We start from the raw sequence: 19,321 nt of genomic DNA, 5'->3' as shown, positions 1-19,321 counted from the left end.
CAAAACTACAACCACATAGATTGATATGTCACCATCAACTGAGCCATACTAAAGAACTCAGAGCTCTTTTGCCTTTTCTTGTAGATAGAAACAGTTTAATTTTTATGGACAGAGGACAAATAAGTGTATGACTTAGTTTGATGTCATTCATGCTCTTTCACGTGTCTTTGTTAAAAAAAATTTCCCGCTTCTCCAGAAAGTTTGGGGCATAATCCTCCCCACCTGCCTTAATGACATGCTCACGCAAGCATCTTTTCATGGGGCTGAAGAAACTCGGCTGAACAAATATTACTAGTATAAAACCAGACACAGAAAAGGGGTGGGCTTCCCTCTAAGTACTTAACACACATGGTCTGCAGTCAAATACGTCCTCCCTTATTGTAGTCCGTAAGTTAGGACCTCAAATTAGCCACAACTCTTCAACTTCACTCCTTAGAGGTAGTGACCACATCGCATGTCTTCTCCTACACAAACAGACACAAGCAGCAAAAACATTTAACTGGACACACAGTAGGTTTTCAATAAATGTTGGTTGGTTGACTGTTTAAGGCAAAGGAGACACGGAGGCTGGATTTCACTCAGGTAATATATTTTCTTTTTCTTTCAGGTCATGTATTTTTCTTTCTTTTAAAAAAATTATGGTGTTTTTAATAGTGGAAAAATTAAAAACAATATTAGGAGTCCAACACGAGATTGATTAAACAACTTATGGCACATCCATATAACTGCACACCACACTGAATTGTAAAATGAAGTAAATAGATCTACATAACTGATGTGGGTAAATGGCTACAATTTATGAAGTAAGAAATGAAAGTTGTAGAACATATATAAAATGTGTATGATTCTATATTTACTAAAAAAAATTAATCTGAGAAAAGGACACTTTTTATCACTTCTAGCTATATTCATTGCTATAATTCCAGCAGCTGGCACATAGCTAGGGTTCAGTAAATATTTGTTAATTGGCTATGGTAACACCAAGGATTCAGTATAGCACTTAAAATACTCCCAAAGGTCAGTGTAAATTCTGACCTTTTTGTTGTTGTTGTTACTCCAGAACAAGCAGGATTTTCCTATTGTTGGGCAGGAGGGGATTGGGGAGAGCACTCTGTAATTAGACAAAGCTGGTACAGCATTAGATTGAAGGTTCTGGATAATACATTCTTTTTTGCTTACTTTATCTTTCTACCTATCTACCTATATATTAATCAATTTTCATAACTTTTTATTTTGAAATTTCCAAACCTATAGAAAAGTTGCAAGACTAATACAATAAACATCTGCATTCACCAACTGTTAACTTTTTGCCACTTCTGCTTTATCTCCCCTGCATCTGTGTGTGTGTACTATTTTTGCCAAACCATCTGAGAGTATGTTATATAAATCATGACATTGCAAACCTAAATACTTCAGCATATACCTCCAAAGAACATTTGCCTATTTTTGATATGTATATAATTTTCAAAGAACTATTTCTTACTTTGAAATAGTTTAAGACCTACAAGAAGTTGCAAAAATAGTACAGAAAGTTCCCAGGTACCATGCATCCAGCTCACGCTTCATGATAATATCTTACATAACCTTAGTACATTATCAAAACCAAGAAAATGACACTGACACAACAAATTAATTCAACTACAGACTTTATTTGGATTTCACTAGGTTCCTCCCTCTCTCTCTCCTCTTTCATTCTATGAATTTTTATCACGTGTATAAACTTGAGTAACAGAACTCAAAGTTACAGAATAAAACAACCTTCACGTTACCCCTTTATAGTCGTATCTTCCCCGCAACCCTAATCCATCAACCATTGATCTGTTTTCAATCACTACAGTTTTTCCATTTCAAGAATGTTACATAAATGGAGTCACATAATATGGAGCACTTTTTCACTCAGCATAATGCCCTTGTGATTCATCCAAGTTGTTGAGAATTATTCATCAATAGTTGCTTCTTTTTAATACAGATTAGCATTCCTTTGGACGGACGTATCACAGTTTGTTTATCCATTCACCTGTTGAAGGACACTTAGGTTGTTTTCTGTTTTTGTCTATTATAAAGAAAGCTAATGTGAACATTAGTATACAAATTTTTCTGTGAACATAGGTTTTCATTTTTCTAGGCTAAATACTCAGGATTGAGATTGCTGAGTCATACAGTAAATGTATTTTTAACTTTATAAGAAACTGCCGAAGTGTTTTCCAGAGTGGCTGTACTATTTTACAGTCCCACCAGCAGTGGATAAGAGATCCAGATGCTCTGAATCCTTGTAGGCACTCGACAGTGTCAGTATTTTGTCTCTGCCACTCTAATAAGTATATATCATTGTGGTTTTAATTTGCATTTCCCCAAAGGCTAGTGATGTTGAACATATTTTTCATATGCTTATTTGCCATCTGTATATTCCCTTTGGTAAAATGTCTGCTCAAGTCATTTGTCCATTTTCTTTTTTTTTTTTTTTTTTTTCACACACACACACACTGTATTTTATTTTTACAAGAGATAAATCGACTGACACCAAGCATTGTACATGGATGACCACAACAAAAGCAACAATGATTGCAATTACCAAACATGAAACACACTCATACTATGTCATAGTATTGACATTCAGTCCAGTAATCCTCCACTGTAACAGCTCCTTTACTTTGCAGTGAAAATTGATTTGTATATTCTTTGCCTCTGAGTCCTTGTGGAATTTTTTTTTTTTTTTTAAATTCAGACAGAAAGTCACAAAAATTATACTCATCCTCATCAGTTCACTCAGTCCCATGTAATTAATTTTTTTTTTTCATCTTGATCTTTTGTTAGCACTTTTATGAGTTCATCAGTTTTTCATTAGAGTTCTGAACATTTGTCCATTTTCTAATTGGAATGTTCATTTTCTTACTGCTATGTTTAGAGTTCTTTATATACTATGGATACACATCCTTTGTTGGATATGTGATTTGCAAATACTTCCTTCCAGTCTGTGGTTTGTCTTTTCATCTTCTTAAATGGGTCTTTTACAGAGCAAAAGATTTTTTAATTTTTATGAAGTCGAGTTTCTTGATTTCTTTTATGGATCGCACCCTTGTCACGCCAAAGAGTTTTCCCAAGTGGTTGTACAGGAAAAAATTCAACCATCTTTTTCTCCTCACATGTGTTTAATACTGTGACAGATGCTGAGAGAGATACATAGATGTAGAAGTTGTGCTCAAGGAGCTTCCAGTTCAGTTTAGACAAACACACAAATAATTACAGCAGAAGATGGGAGGCAATTATGTCATGTGAGTACTACAAAGGCTGTGGGGAGGAGGAGGAGAGTTCATGAGAGGGAAGGATCACTTTACATTGGAAATATCAGGGAAGGCTTCATGGAGGAGGCAGCATTTGAGCCTTAAGGATTTCAATAGCTGAAGTGGGGGCACAGGAAAAAATTCCAAGGAATTTTAAAGGAATTTCTTGAGCATGCACATGGCAGGCACTGTGATACCCACTTTGTATACATAATCTCATTTAAACCTCACAGTAGTCTCATGAGAGAGAGGTCAAGGGTTCTCAAACCTAAATTCAATGGGTCTGGGGTAATGCCTGGGAATCTGAATTTAAGTTCCCAGGTACTTCTAATGAGCAGTCAGGTTTGGAGACCCCTCAGGTGGATGGTTTTATTGAAATTTTACAGATGAAGAGACTAAGATTCAGCAAATAATAGCAACTTGTTCAAAGTCCCATGGCTAGGAAGAACCGTGATGCAAAACTAGAGCTCTTATGGAGAGAACTTTATCACAAGGCTCCCTGCCTCTGGGAGGCATCATACCTAAAAAAGAATTTATGAGGGAAGAGCAGAGGCCAAAGACTAAGTCCTTGAAACCCAGGAGAGTAGTGAGCACTGCCAAATGCAGAGGCCACAGAGGATGTGGCATGAGGGAGAACCTGGGGATAACTGAACAGTGTGTCTGCCTGAGTCTGACATTACAGGAAGATGAATACACACCCCTTGCATAGGGCAGGGCACTCCCTCAGGAGACCCGGCCAGCTGGAAGGAGTTGTGGTTTGAGATTCAGCCAAGATCACTCCTTGGTAGTACAGCTTTGTGCTAAAATGATTAAAGCCAAACATCTGGGCCTACGGAGTGGTATGCCAAGAAAGGGGAGGCAGGGAGACACAAGTCTCACTGGGGAATCTCAGTATGCAATCTCAGGTAAGCTATTCAGAAATTGCAAAATGAGCCCACTTTAGATTTTCCAGGGCCACCCCCCCTTTGATGGATTATTCAGGCCTTTTGCCTCACCTTCTGCTCTATGTGTGTTTTGCCTTTGGATTACTGCTTCTATTGGAGGATGGAAAGAAAAAGAAAGGTGAAACTCCAACTAGGACATTTTGCTGATTTTTGGTAGTCCTGATAATATGGTTAAAATGAGATCGGAACAACAGCCCAGATGTAAGATCTTCTAATTATTTGTGGTTGTTTCCACTTAGCCACACTCACATCGGTCCCTGGTAGCACAGTCAAGTGGGCTGTATTCTCACTACCAAGGGGAAGCCTGGAGGCCTGTGCAAGGATACTGTGGACAATTCCATCACAAAACCCAACTCATTTGCTGTTGATGGTAGATGCAAAGCAATGTCTGCTATTTGAAAGAGGACAATGATGACAATAACCCCTTATACCTGCACAAAGCACCTTCACATGCATCAACTCAGTTTTTTATGACCTTGGCGAGGTAGGCGTTGTTATCCCCTCATGCTTAGGAAGTGGCAGGAGCCACAATTCAAACCCATCACCTCTGATTCTTTGAATTACAAACCAGCCTGCTACTTTGTTATTGGCCAAAACTTTTCTGAAGCCTACTTAGCCTTACTCTGGCTGCATGGAAATTAATAAGACTTCAAGAGTCTCACTTTTCTAAGAAGTAGAACTATGCAGTGAGGAAAGAATGTATGTTTGCTTGCTAGTGACCTTATGCAGAGTGCTGCAGCTAAGCCTTGGTTTCTTATCTGTAAGATGGGGGTAAGGGCTACCTTGAAAAGTGGCCAGAAGGAGGTAAACCTGTACAAAATTCCTGGCACAAAGGCTGGCAGAGAACATTCATTCTGTGATGTTAGCACTCTTCCATCCTTCACATCACCAGGAATTTCTGAGCCCACTGAACTCAGCATTGAGTCCCTCCAGCTCAGGTCTTGGTCTCTGATGAGGAACCACAGAGACAGGCTGTGGCAGGGCCTGACCATCTTACGTGACATAAAGCACAAAGCCAAGAATATGCTCCGAAGTCCCATAGGCCTCTATTCTCCCCTTCCTTTAGTGGCCTGTCTCAGGTAATATTTCCTCCATGAAAGTAAAACTTATTCTAGAACTACATCCTTGAGATTCCAAGATCAAGAAAGGCCTTCAGTTTGGAAATCTGGAATCTACTAAAAAGTTCTTCATCCTCCCTCTTCAAAGCCATAGCCACATCCTGAGAGATTATAAGTTTGAAGACCCCACCCGACCTCCTCCCAGCCTTCATCTTTACAGATCCCATTCTTGGAAATCCACCACTGTGTACTGAAGGAGGCCAGCTCAGTCATCAGCACTCTTCCCCACTTTTGGAGTTTAATCTGTTTGCAGGGACCTCTTTTGTCCAAAGACAGATCTCCACAAGAAGGGGTCCTCCCTAAACCAGATGAACATTTACACAGACTGAAATCTCAAATGCCTACAGGGCCAGACAGGTAAAGTAGATGAATTAAGAAGGTGGACGTTATTCAACGGAGAGTGGTGGGGGACTGTGGTGAACAGGAGAGCACGTTTAAACAATTGGCAGGCGCACCTCAGCTCTGTCGATCGTGGCCATCCCAGCTCTTTCCTCCGCTTCTCTCCACTCTCTGCAACTCAGGCCCACTCTCTTTACCTTCCTCCCCTCTCTTCCTGGGCGTCGCAGGCTTTCAGCACAGCCACCCAACCCCGGGTGCTCCGGAGAGCTGCAGAGGAACAGCTGATGAGATGCTCTCTGACGTAGACCCACTTCTCCCCTGGGAACCCCAAGCGGGCACTGGGAGGGGCCAAAGCCGCGCCCTGAGGGTCCACACTCTGTCTGGAAAAACAGGGCCTCACGCTCGGGAGCTCCAGGGTGGCGATGAGCGTACAGCATACCTCCCAGAAAACACTAACCTCCCAGTGGATTAAAGGGGGCAAGGAGGACAGGGGCAAGGGACGCGATGGAGCCGTGTGGTTTCCGGATGGGAAACCCCCATCGTTTAGGCACCCTTCCGCACAAGTCACTTCCAAACCAGGCAACTCTCGGGGACGGACGCCTCAGAAAGGCGGTGGCTCCTACGCAAATGGCTCTGTCCCCGCGCCCTCGGTCCATGGCGCGCGCAGCTGCGGTAGTCACTGCGCTTCCCCGCCCCCGCTCCTGGATGCCCCCCTTCCCTCTCTCCACCAGACCCGGAGCAGGAGCTCCGCCCCCAACGCGCCGCCCCAGGCCTCCACCCTCCACCCCACGCCTTAAAATACGCTGCACACCGCTCCACCGCATCCCGTCCGGCTCACCTCTCTTCTCCTCGTCAGCTCCAGTCGCAGCCGCTCTCCCGGTCCTGGTCCCGGCACCATGAGCTTCGGCTCGGAGCACTACCTGGGCGCCGCCTCCTACCGCAAGGTGTTCGGAGACGGCGCGCGCCTGTCCTCGCGCCTCTCCGGGGCCGGCGGCGCGGGTAGCTTCCGCTCGCAGTCGCTGTCCCGCTGCAATGTGGCCTCCTCGGCTGCCTGCTCCTCGGCTTCGTCGCTCGGCCTGGGCCTGGCCTACCGCCGGTCTCCGGCGTCCGACGGGCTGGACCTGAGTCAGGCGGCGGCGCGCACCAACGAGTACAAGATCATCCGCACTAACGAGAAGGAGCAGCTTCAGGGCCTCAACGACCGCTTTGCCATGTTCATCGAGAAGGTGCACCAGCTGGAGACGCAGAACCGCGCGCTCGAGGCCGAGCTGGCCGCGCTGCGGCAGCGCCACGCCGAGCCGTCGCGCCTCGGCGAGCTCTTCCAGCGCGAGCTGCGCGAGCTGCGCGCGCAGCTGGAGGAGGCGAGCTCGGCGCGCTCGCAGGCCCTGCTGGAGCGCGACGGGCTGGCTGAGGAGGTGCAGCGGCTACGGGCGCGCTGCGAGGAGGAGAGCCGGGGCCGCGAAGGGGCCGAGCGCGCCCTGAAGGCGCAGCAGCGCGACGTGGACGGCGCCACGCTGGCCCGCCTGGATCTGGAGAAGAAGGTGGAGTCGCTGCTGGATGAGCTGGCCTTCGTGCGCCAGGTGCACGACGAGGAGGTGGCCGAGCTACTGGCCACGCTGCAGGCGTCGTCGCAGGCCGCGGCCGAGGTGGACGTGGCTGTGGCTAAACCAGACCTGAGTTCGGCGCTGAGGGAAATCCGCGCCCAGTATGAGTCCCTGGCCGCCAAGAACCTGCAGTCAGCTGAGGAGTGGTACAAGTCCAAGTTTGCCAACCTGAATGAGCAGGCGGCGCGCAGCACCGAGGCCATTCGGGCCAGCCGCGAGGAGATTCACGAGTACCGGCGCCAGCTGCAGGCACGCACCATCGAGATCGAGGGGCTGCGCGGGGCCAACGAGTCCTTGGAGAGGCAGATCCTGGAGCTGGAGGAGCGGCACAGTGCCGAGGTGGCCAGCTACCAGGTAAAGGTTGGAACGCTGCGTAGGGAGGGAAGTCCTGTTCTCTCCCGCGCATACTTCCCGCACAGTTGGGGCCCTAGAAACCAAGGGGAGGATAAGGGTGGGGACAGAAAGAGCCCCGCCTGGAGGCATTAGCAAACAAAAAGCCCTGGAGCCTCTCTCGCTAATTTTAGGGGCCTGGACGCCGTCTTTCCCTGCCCCTCACTTAACGTCCCTGCCCAAGCCCTTCTAACAAAGAAGCCCTCAAGCTTCTGTTCTTCGGAGTCTTAATATCTACCTCATGCCTCCCTGTCAGCAAGTGGGCATAAACACGCTGGCGACCTGAAGAACAGCACCCACCCAAAGTAGGAGTGAGCCCAGCGGGGGTGGGTCACAGCCTCTCCATGGCTGGTGGTGCTGTTTCCGCTGTCTGGCTTGTTTGATTGACTTTGAAAGGCTTTCTGTGCGCCCTGGAAATAGTTCTGCCCTTGGGTTGGGGGAAAAATGAGGTACTAAACTGGGAAGGGTTCTATCCCATTGTCTTGACTTTTGCCCTCAAAGGAGTAGAGATTGGGAGCCAACAAGATGAGTGATTGGGCTGGTAATAACCGCTCTGCTCTGTCCTCCCCCAACACACATACACGGTTCCCTCCTCGACCGAGTAATGTTACTTCTTCCTAAAGAAAGCTTTGCAGCCGTTAGCAAATGAGAGCGGTCGGTCGCTGTCCTCGGTGCTGATCTCTAGTTCTTTCCATCTCAGAATTTCCCTCCTGTCTCATGTCCCAGTTATGAGTCTCTAGGCAATTAACTGCTTTGATTTTTTTTTTTCTCTTCTGCAACACCAACACATCAGTCTTGGCTACCTGCAATCAAAAAGGTCACCTCGTGGACAGCATCAATTTTCACTTTCATGGATGGCTTAGCACTTAACAAAAACCACTTAATCTGCTCAGAAACAGTGAAGTCCCACTCGAAAATGCCCATTTCCTTAACATTTTTCCATCCTAAGTGCATGTGATAAATCACAGAGATGGGTTCATCTTTGTTATAGATCACTTATTTTTTTTCCGTCTTTGCCTGTCCTCTAAGCCCCTGTGAAGGTATCGATTGGCTCTTTCCTCCTTTTCTCTCCAAACAAAGGCCACTGCATCTTCAGTTTTACCACATAGAACATTCTGGGCTTATGACCACAAAGGACACAGAGGCAGGAGAAAAGTGTAGAAAAGAATCTAAATAGTGTGGTTCAGTTTCAAGGTGCAATAAAAATTCCATGGGATAGAATGCTAATAATTTGGAAACTTGCAATAATTCATTCTAGCCAAGATCAAAGTTTACATTTGATAAAATTAATGGGGTTTGGGGACATTAATAAAATACAATCAAAAAAGGGGTGAAACCTCAAAATGCTAGTTGAGTCTGGAGCTATTGATGTGCAGTATTTGCTGTTCATTATAAATTACTCCCTTTGATAAAGGAAGGAAGCTTGCTTAGACCATTTGTTTTGGTGTTTGGAATTACAGTAATATTCAAATACTTCTGTTCCACTTCAATATCTGTAACTTGAACTTTTCACTATATGGCGTAGGTCCCAGATGGCCTGAACTAATCACATTTAGTTAATTGAGACTTCATGTTTTCTTCTAGAAGCTTCAAAGGATGAGTTAGGTGGTCTGGAGGGCTAGCCCAGTATTTCTCTAAAAAGGATAACTTACGCACAACCGCCATCTGAATTGGGCTTTGCCATGTCCTCTGTTTGCTCATTATAGCCCCTGTATTCTGAGAGGTAGTGACAGTATTGTCTGGCTTGTTTTGTTTGCTTTAAAAGGCTTTCAGTGTTAGACAATAGTAGGGTCATGGAGATGTAGTCTGCAGAAAACAAAAAACAACAGAAACTGCAGCTTCTGCAGCTCTGCAGTGCTGCCTCCATCAGCTTTAGCCTCAGAGCCTCAGTGGACCTGCTTTGAATGGAAGAGAAGATCAGACAACATATATACATATATATATGTATATATGTATATATATGTGTGTATATATATATGTGTATATATATGTGTGTGTGTGTGTATATATATATCCTACCTACCTTTTAGGACCTAAGGCTGAGGTGGGACTCACATCTTCACCTGGGGATCCTGAAGTCCTGAAGCCACAAGGGAGTCCTCGGGCTATTCTCTGTAACAGTCTTAGCAGTGCTGACTGAGATGAAAAGCCTCCTCCACAGTGAGATTCAGCCATTGTTTCCTTGCCCTCTAACCCCATCCCCCTCCCCTTTCACTGCAGTAATGGAGGCTGTTCTTTCTTCTGCTTCAGAGATTAGTGCTAGGCTCATCTTCCTTTGCAAGTTTGCCACCCTCTTAGTGGCAGAGGAGGGCCCCATTAAAGTCACGTTTTCCCTGCTCCTGAGAGCTAACAGCCTATTTGAGGAAAGAAAGCTTATCACACTTTTGAAAGGGTGACGAATGATTCAAGGTGACATCGTAAGTATACAGTGGTGTATGAGAGAGCCTGAATCAGGTAACAGGAAAAATTATGAGGAGTTGGGGCTGTTGTCCTCAGAAGCCAAACAGAGCCACCCTCTTTAGCTGAAGGCTTTCCATTTCTGACACAGGGTGATTCTGGTTCCTGCATAGCTGCTTCACCACCATTAGAGTCCTTGCTCTGCCAAAGATGTCTAAGGACATTTTTGCAGGGTACTGGGGGCCCTGGCCCTATACTATGGTCAGTCTTGGAAAGCTGAAGCTTTCCTTGAAAGACCTTGCTGAACAATCAAGATCACACCATTAGTTAATGCTCTCCAGGGAGATGAGCCAAGTCTGCCCTCCTCTCTCCAGTATGAGATTGGAATGCAGCCTAATTAAATAGGAGGAAGGGGCTGGCCCCTTGGAGATTAGGGGTGGCAGTGGCTGAGTAAAAATCTATAGCTTGATAGATCCATTTCTGAAATTAGAATTCAAGAAAAAAGCTTCATTTGGTCCCTCTCTTTTTTTTTTTTTCAACTCTTCCATGTGCTTTTTGCTTTCTTTTGTTCTGTTTTTGCCCCCTCTACCTCACTGTATTATTGTCACCTGGGCCATCCTTATAGAGCCTTTACAGAAAAAAAACCTAGTGTTTCCTAAACCCATTGACCCACCAAGGTTACTTGGGCGCTTAACAGAAAGATTCTCAGGCCCACTCCCAAAGATATGGATTCATCAGTTTGCAGGTGGGGCCCAGGAATATGCAATTTCAATTAAAGCACCGTCATTCCTCAGACTGATTTGGGTGTGCATTGACTTAAACCACATTTCCCAGTGTAAACCAGCCTACAGAAATACATATAATGCAACATTTTAAAGTATGGTAGGAAAAAAAAAATATGGGATGAAGCAAAGACAGGAGTGAGAAAAGGCAGCACAGTGACCTGTGAGTGTACCATATATAGAAATCCTCTCTCCCCACCTTCATTTATCAGGCAGAGCAGTAATTCTGAACAGCCTCTTTCAATCAGTGAGTGCCGCACTCACTACTGCTCACCTGGCTGAGGGCCCCTCAAAGTGATGAAACCCACGGCACTGTCTGTTGTTCCTGTGCTCCACTGCAGATGCTAGCGTGGCCAGTTCTCTCTCTTACTCCCAGCCGGCATCCTTCCTTCCGGCCCTGAGGAAGATGCTCAGCACTTGGTTTAGCCATTCCAGGAGAGACCCCCGCAGGAGCTGGGAGTGCCTCTCTCCCACTCCCTCAGGCTAATCCAGCAGTAGCTGCGTGGTTGGGGGAGGGAGCAGACTGCAGCGCTCTGCTCACATTTCCAGCCGGAGGCCATCTTTGGCAGGGCTTTTGAAGGGCAATGCAAGACAGCCTGGTGTGGAGAAGAGAGCGCAAACAAGGAGACTGGACATGGAGGAGCAGTGGTCAGCAGTCAGCACAGTTCCTTCTAACAGGAGCAGAGTCGTGCTTTTTGTCTACACTGGTCCATAAAATAGACATGTGAAATGTGTAACAGAAAAGTTTAAGGAAATTTCATCTATCTGGAACTCAGGTCCCCAACAACCTCTTATTCAGAAAACACAGCTGTGAAACAAAAATAATTTTTTTAAAAGGACCTAATTAACCTGCTGATGTGACAAAACGTCTATCTCTAAATCACATATTGGGAAGTTGGCCCTTCTGCTGCCCCCAGCCTGTTTATTGTAAACTTTACATGATTCTAAAGTACTTTGCTATTTTGGATTTCAAGCCTGCAGCAAGATACAGAAGAAGAACCACTGGAGTCAGGCATTGCCAAGAATGAGTAGAAACAGATCAGTTAAACTTTCAGGACAAAGAAAACCAATATGTAGCAAACACTAACTCAAACACTGCTCTATGAATTGGGAGATTGGGATTGACATATATACACTAATATGTATAAAATAGATAACTAATAAGAACCTGCTATATAAAAAATAATAAAATTTTTAAAAATTTTTTAAAAATTAAAAATTAAAAAAAAATACTGCTCTAAGGGGCCATTTAGGGTAGAAATAAACAGTCTGATGTATCTTAGTTGACCTAAAAGATAAATCACATCACAGAATTATAGAAAAATAATTGATCATTATCTTAATCCTTAGTTGCTGAGAAAGGTTGCATTATGTTTAGTGTCCTAGGTAAGAGTGCTACAAACCACTTTAGAAAGGTTTTTATTTAAAATTGTGATTTTTAAAAAATCTGTTACAGAGATGTACATCTTCGTGAAAAACAAACAAAAAATAATAATCTGGTGCTTTAAGGGGTTTGCCTCCAACTCTCCAATATTAAAATTTTATTTTACGTTGCCTTCCTTAGTTATCTAAAGGGTTGTAGGGAGGGCTCGTGATTAATTTGTCCATATCGTTAAAAAGGTAGAGAGTCACATGGTATGATATTAACAATAATAAAAATCACTAACATTTATTGTGCATTCCTAGGTGCCGAATGCTGTTCTAATGCCTGTTATCTAATTTAACAGATAATGGATTCATCACATAATAATGTGAGGTGCATTAAATTGGCATCCTAACTTGAGGATCTCAGAACACCTCAGAAAATAATAAACACTGTAATTTCCCATATACAGACATGGAAGTTTCAAAGAAACTAAAATATAGAAAACTGACTGAGGTATGTTAGATGTTTGTGGCAGGGCAAGAAATGCAACCCAAAGATACTGATGAAATCCTCTTTTTTTCCTCATATAACATTTCTCTTGCTCCTTTGCATAATGAGTATGCTCCCTCCCCTTTCTCCTTTTTCCTTCACCCTAGACTCTTTTCCCCCTTACCACAATAATATTGATTTTCTTACCTCTAATGAGTCACTAGCAGACTTGCTTGTAGGCTAGTTTAACCTCAAATATAGCAACCATCCAGTAAAATTTCTTGGTAAAACTCCTTTTAAACTCTCATGATCTCTTAACACACTTTGGAATATTTTCATCACTGTCCAGTGTATTATGTGTTTTCCCCACTGCTTATCATCCCTTGCTCTGTACCCATCAGTTAATTGAGTTTCTTCTTTGTGGTATTCCTGTCACTATTTATAGAACAGGTAGGTGGTATGAATTTTTGTTCTTTCTGCAGATTCTCTTGATTTGGAAGTTTGCACCCCCAGTGTATCAGCCCTGCCTTTCACCATCGCTTCAACATCCCCACAAGGGAAGTTCAAAGGGTTCCTCAGCACTTACTTTCCTGAGGTTTCTGATATGTTTATCTGCAACACTATTTCATAAAAATAACTCTCAGTCACTGTGCTCTTCATGTTGACAGAGTTGCAACTGAATTATATAAATTATTTGCTCAGAATAAGAAAACAAATGCTTATGTAGCATCATTCATTCATTCAACAGTCATTCACTGAGCATCTACAGTGTGCATTGTGCTAGGCTGTGGGCTTCCAGGGGTGAACTAGACAGAAGGGGTCCAGGTTTCCATGTAAATTACATCCTGGTGTAATAGTTCTCTAATAGTGACTCACCCTCCAGGGAACGTTTAGCAGTGTCTGGAGACATTGTTGGTTATCACAACTGGGAGGGAGAGCACATGCTACTGGCATCTAGTGGATAGAGGTCAGGGATGCTGCTAAAAATCCTACGTTCATAGGACAGCTCCCCACAACAAGGAATTACGTAGATAATGATAAGAGCTAAAAAGCAGAGTGGGGACTTCCCTGGTGGCGCAGTGGTTAAGAATCCGCCTGCCAATGCAGGGGACACGGGTTAGATCCCTGGTCCGGGAAGATCCCACATGCCGCGGAACAACTAAGCCCGTGCGCCAGAACTACTGAGCCTGCGCTCTAGAGCCCGCGAGCCACAACTACTGAGCCCGCGTGGTGCAACTACTGAAGCCCACGCGCCTAGAGCCGGCGCTCCACAACAAGAGAAGCCACCGCAATGAGAAGCCCGCGCACCGCAACGAAGAGCAGCCCCCGCTTGCCACAACTAGAGAAAGCCCGTGCACAGCAATGAAGACCCAATGCAGCCAAAAATAAATAAATAAATCTATTTTTTAAATATAATAAATAAATAAATAAAAAGCAGAGTGGCCAGTTTCAAGTGGGGGCTTTTTTCTAATTTGTCTTCCCACTGGAGGTGCCTTTTTCTAATTTACACAAAGTTCCTTCATGGGCTAGCAGCTGCCCTGGTTTAAGGTAAAATCACGTGCTAGATCAGTGTGGAAAGGGTACTTAAACTGGATGCTGAGGAAGACCTGTCTTAGTAAAGGGCATTTGAACTGAATCTAGTATGACATGAAGTCAGTCATGTGAAGACCCACCACAGAGCATTCCACACAGAGGAAATAGCTAGCCTAAAGGGCCTGGGATAGCAATGAACTTGGTAAGTTTAAGGAGCAAAAGAGAAGGCCAAGGTAGCTGAAACACATTGAGCAAGGGGAAAAGTATAGGCCATGCTGAGGAGTTTGGACTTAATTCCAAAGCTGTTGGAGGGTTTTAAGAAGATGAGCAATAGGATCTACTGTGTTTTTAAAAGATCCTCTGGTTTCTCAAGAATCACAGATTTAAAGCTATTTTTCTTCTGTGCCTGGGTTTGCACCTGGAGGAACTTAAAGCAAAAGTATTATATGAACTTAGTTTCTTTTTTAAAAAATATTATAGGGACTTCCCTGGTGGCACAGTGGTTAAGAATCCGCCTGCTAATGCAGGGAACACGGGTTCGAGCCCTGGTCCAGGAAGATCTCACATGCTGCGGAGCAACTAAGCCCATGTGCTACAACTACAGAGCCTGCGCTCTAGAGCCCGCAAGCCACAACTACTGAGCCATGTGCCACAACTACTGAGCCCACAAGCCTAGAGTCTGTGCACCACAATGAAGTGTAGCCCCCACTCACTGCAACTAGAGAAAGCTCGTGCGCAGCAACGAAGACCCAATGCAGCCAAAAATAAATAAATACATAAATTTTAAAAAAAATTATAATTTCCATCTGCCATTTGGATTAAAAAAAAAATCCCTTGGAGTGTTTATGCTTCCTCCCTATCTGTCATGTAAAATGCTTTCAGTAAAGTGATTGAGTAGCAGACTTTCAGGAAACCATCAAAACAAATGGAGGCAGAGAAGACTTGCCATCCCCTCTGTGCTCTCCACAGTTGGAATTTTCTGAATCTAAGCTCCTAACCTGAGCCTTTGGTTTTGGAAAGTACATGTAACTGAGTGATTCAGCAGTAATACAACAAGCAAGGGAGGGACGGTAAGTAAGTAAAAAATAAATATTTCCCCGGTATTCAGTTTAGAACCGTGTGCTCCGTGGTAGAAATGTATCCAAATCTCTTGGGGACCTTTATGAAAAAATGCAGATGTTGGGACCCCACCCTAGAACAAATGAATCAGAATCTGGGCTGGGGGACAGGTCTGGATTCTTAATGTGTAGGCAGGGTTGAGAATCCTTGCTTTCTCAATCTCAGTCTCAGTCTCCATGAATGTCAGCTGGTTTGGCCTAAATATGTTGGACATGCGTTGCTTTTCAGGATAATATTGGGCAGCTGGAGAATGATCTGAGGAACACCAAGAGTGAGATGGCCCGCCACCTTCGGGAATACCAGGACTTGCTCAATGTCAAAATGGCTCTTGACATTGAGATAGCAGCTTACAGGTATGTCACAGGGCATGCTCACCCAAGCAGATCCCATCACCTGGGGCATCTCTACCCAAATAAGTGGTTTTAGTCTCTCTGATTTCTGATAGGTGAGGGGGGGTTAAGGAAAGGCATCACAGGCTCCTTCCAGGTGAGCTGACCCTTATGTCCCTCGACTTGGTTATATCCCAGCTCCACCTTACTAGGCCTGGAGTAGTCTACCTACCTCTGCAAGGATTTAAGGGGATAAAGTGAGTGCACAGAGGTTGAAATAAAATCTATCAGACTCTAACTTTAAAAATGGGGTTCATATAACATAGAAAGTCCCAATAGGTGAGGTATCCCCCTGGATTCCTACTCAAGCAATATGTAAGTGAACATTTACCTCTAAAAAAAATAAATACGGGGTGGGGGTGGTGGTGGTGTGATGAACTGGGAGATTGGGATTGACATGTATACACTAATATGTATAAAATAGATAACTAATAAGAACCTGCTGTATAAAAAAATAAATAAAATAAAATTCAAAATAAATAAATAAATAACAGCAGCTACTATTTTTTGAATGACTGCTGTGTGCCAGGTACTATATTAGATACTGCATATAAATTATCTAGGTATCAAGTCATATTATTCCCATTGTGCAGATGAGAAAACTTGAACCACAGACTGTGCAACATGCTCAAAGTCACAGTGCTGGTAATGGAAGAGCTCAAACTCAACCCCAGATCTGTCTGAGAACTTTTTCTATTTTTCCTTATGCTATGTATACTACTTCAAAACAAAGCTCCAAGAGGAGTTGATAGTGTTTTGAGTTTGATTTTTAAAAAAATGATAAAAATTATTAGAGTTATGAGAAAAAAGGTATTGGGGCCATGCTTTTATGATGCTGTTTAAGCCAGGCTGGGAAAAAGCTTGGTATCTGAAACAGTTTAATTCACTGGTTTCTGTTATTGCTGATTCCATTTCCTTTGTACCCCTACACGTTGAAAAAATACAAATCTCAAGTTCAGGCTGAATTAGGCAATTCCTTTGTGGACTTCTTACCTTCTTATCCCTGTTGCACTTAAGGTGTTAATTAGTAAAATTCTCCTTAGAGCTTTGTAGACTCTAAGTGCCAAAAATGGGTGTGATGAGACCAAGGGGAGTTGTAGGCTTTTTTTAAATGTATTTGCGAATAGGATAGGTTTCCCCTTGACAGTGCTTTAAACGCAGCTTGTGCTAAAGATTTGTGAGTGTGTGTCTGTGTGTGTGTGAGTGTGTGTTTGAGTGTGTGTGTGCACGTGCCGGATAAAGTCCGGGTCTTTGAGCCTTGAAATTCACTATTTATTGGCCTCAATCTCATGAAGAAACTGCGAAATCTTTCTAATCTTTCTAAAATGAATAGAGGCTGGAGGGTTAAATTCTTTAAAAAAAAAAAAGTTTCAAGTTGACTTCCTGAGAGTTTTTCTCTGTTGGATTTACAGGAAACTGCTGGAAGGCGAAGAGACACGTTTTAGCACCAGTGGATTAAGCATTTCAGGCCTGAATCCACTTCCCAATCCAAGTTATCTGCTCCCTCCTAGAATCCTCAGTTCTACCACCTCCAAAGTCTCATCCACTGGGCTGTCTCTTAAGAAAGAGGAGGAGGAAGAGGAGGCTTCTAAGGTAGCCGTGAAGAAAACCTCCCAGTTAGGGGAAAGTTTTGAAGAAATATTGGAGGAGACAGTGATATCTGCTAAGAAAACCGAGAAATCAAATATAGAAGAAAACACCATTTCAAGCCAAAAAATATAATTCTGTTGCTTAAAAAAAGTTAATGCTTAAGAGGGGATAATATGCATTTGACTTGTTAAACAGCCTATTCCTGATCCAAAACACCTGTCGCCACTATACAATGTCTTCAAGGCTTCAGTCTCATATTTAGCATTGAATACTTACTTTCTCTAATAAGAAAACCACACCTTAGATTGGAGCAAACAGCAGTCCTAGAGCAATCACAGAGGAGTTATCTAAGAATGCAGCTTTCTCACCTAAACCTTAGGCTTCACAGCAATAGATGATTCAGGTACAGAGGAAGTACAAACTAAGGTACTAAATCTGTGATCATCATTGCTGTGAATTGAAATTAAAACCTATATTCACTCACCATACCCAGCCATTACCCAGCTATTTAATCTCACTCTAGATACCTGAAACATAAGGTCACTGCCAAAGATAAACCCACGGTCCACACCTGACACCACTCTGATAGAACTGTTTCACAAATGATAGGTGTTTGTTTAATGGACTCTTTCCCTCCCATCCCCCCTCAATTCCATATATCCTTTTCTTCCATTCAGAAAAAAAAAGGCTAGTGTAGTATTTATCCCTTTGAAATACATTTCGGTTCTTCTCCAAAGAACTTACCCCCTTTAGCTCTCTCTGCTCAATAGGTAGAATTAGATGCATGCTGACCATTTCTGTGATTTGTGTAGTGACTTCTTCCTGTCCATTTCATGTCCTTCTATTGCTATAGTTTAAAAGAAATGGCAGTGATAAGTTTTATGGGTTGCCCCCAACAAATAAAATATTGAAAAAAGTCTCTAGATTTTGGCTTTTAGCTTATTCAAATCCATTTAATTAGGAAAAAGGAATACTTTATTGAGTGTAGCTTTTCACCTTAACTTTAGAAGCACAGTCCTAGTTAATCCCAAACTGTGATTAAGCTGACCTTAGATTTAGTAGTATAAGCTAGAAGAGGTGAGTATTTGTATGAAGGGGAAAAGCCAAGGTCTCATTTATCCGTGGCAGTTCATTTGTGGTGATAGAGAATTAGCTGTTTCATGCCTTTACCCTTAGACAGAATCCACATATTCCCCTTCCCACTAGTCTAGGTCCTAAGGAGGCCTTGTTTTCACTCTTATGCCTTTTAAGAGCGCTAAGTATAGATTATGTTATCACCAGGACACAATGCTCCTGCCCAAAAGTAAAAGAAGTCACTTCTGGTCAATCAACACCACCAGCAAATATAAAAAAGAAATATTTCTCTTTTCTGAAAGAATCTTGCCCAAACAGTTTTCCCACTGCTGCATGGTTAGTGGGGTCTCCCTTCCCTGCTGGAGACAAAGATACTCAGGCCAGAGAAGGGGCACACATGCTCCTACTCACATGCTAGGAAGTAGATTCTGGGGAGGCCAGTTTTCATCTGCCCAGCTGTGTAGCAGCTGCATTGCCCAGTCTTCCATGTGTGCCAAGTTTGATGCAGAATTAATTCTCTGTTGGAGTCACTTCCACCAGATCTAAAGATTTGCTATATCTCTGTCACACATCTCCATTAGGAACTCTGTGGTGAAAAGGACATGATGCTTTTACTGAACTTTCTTATCCTAGCACATGCTTCAGTCATTCAAGGAACTTGAAAGAATACTTTTCTCTTCTTCCTTTCCCTTACTCCACCCCATCTTTACTCCCCACACTTACTGTAAAATGTTAGTAAAATGAGAATTAAAAGTCACATGAATCCCACCAACATGACTTGTGTTTCGTGGTTTCTGCTGCTTTAACTGAGAGAAGCACTGTTTTGTTTCAGTGAGACAGGTGTACCCCCAAGTCATTCAGAAATCATATGTTGTCTGTTTCCTGCATCCACGTTTAGTTTCGTTT

At 43.5% G+C, this 19,321-nt stretch overlaps 1 protein-coding gene across 1 annotated transcript; it reads left to right on the top strand.

Moving 5' to 3' along the window:
- The first annotated feature begins 6,578 nt into the window (after positions 1-6,578).
- INA (internexin neuronal intermediate filament protein alpha) lies at positions 6,579-17,473 on the top strand. Its single transcript, XM_059899997.1, has 3 exons — positions 6,579-7,640; positions 15,591-15,715; positions 17,164-17,473. The coding sequence occupies exons 1-3, from the start codon at positions 6,579-6,581 to the stop codon at positions 17,471-17,473; spliced, it is 1,497 nt and encodes a 498-aa protein (XP_059755980.1).
- Positions 17,474-19,321: the final 1,848 nt, after the last annotated feature.

The sequence above is a fragment of the Balaenoptera ricei genome, chromosome 16 (genome assembly GCF_028023285.1).
Source record: "Balaenoptera ricei isolate mBalRic1 chromosome 16, mBalRic1.hap2, whole genome shotgun sequence".
NCBI classification, from domain to species: Eukaryota; Metazoa; Chordata; class Mammalia; order Artiodactyla; family Balaenopteridae; genus Balaenoptera; species Balaenoptera ricei.
Note: the sequence above shows the minus strand (reverse complement) of the source record. Positions and strands in the feature narration are given on the sequence as shown.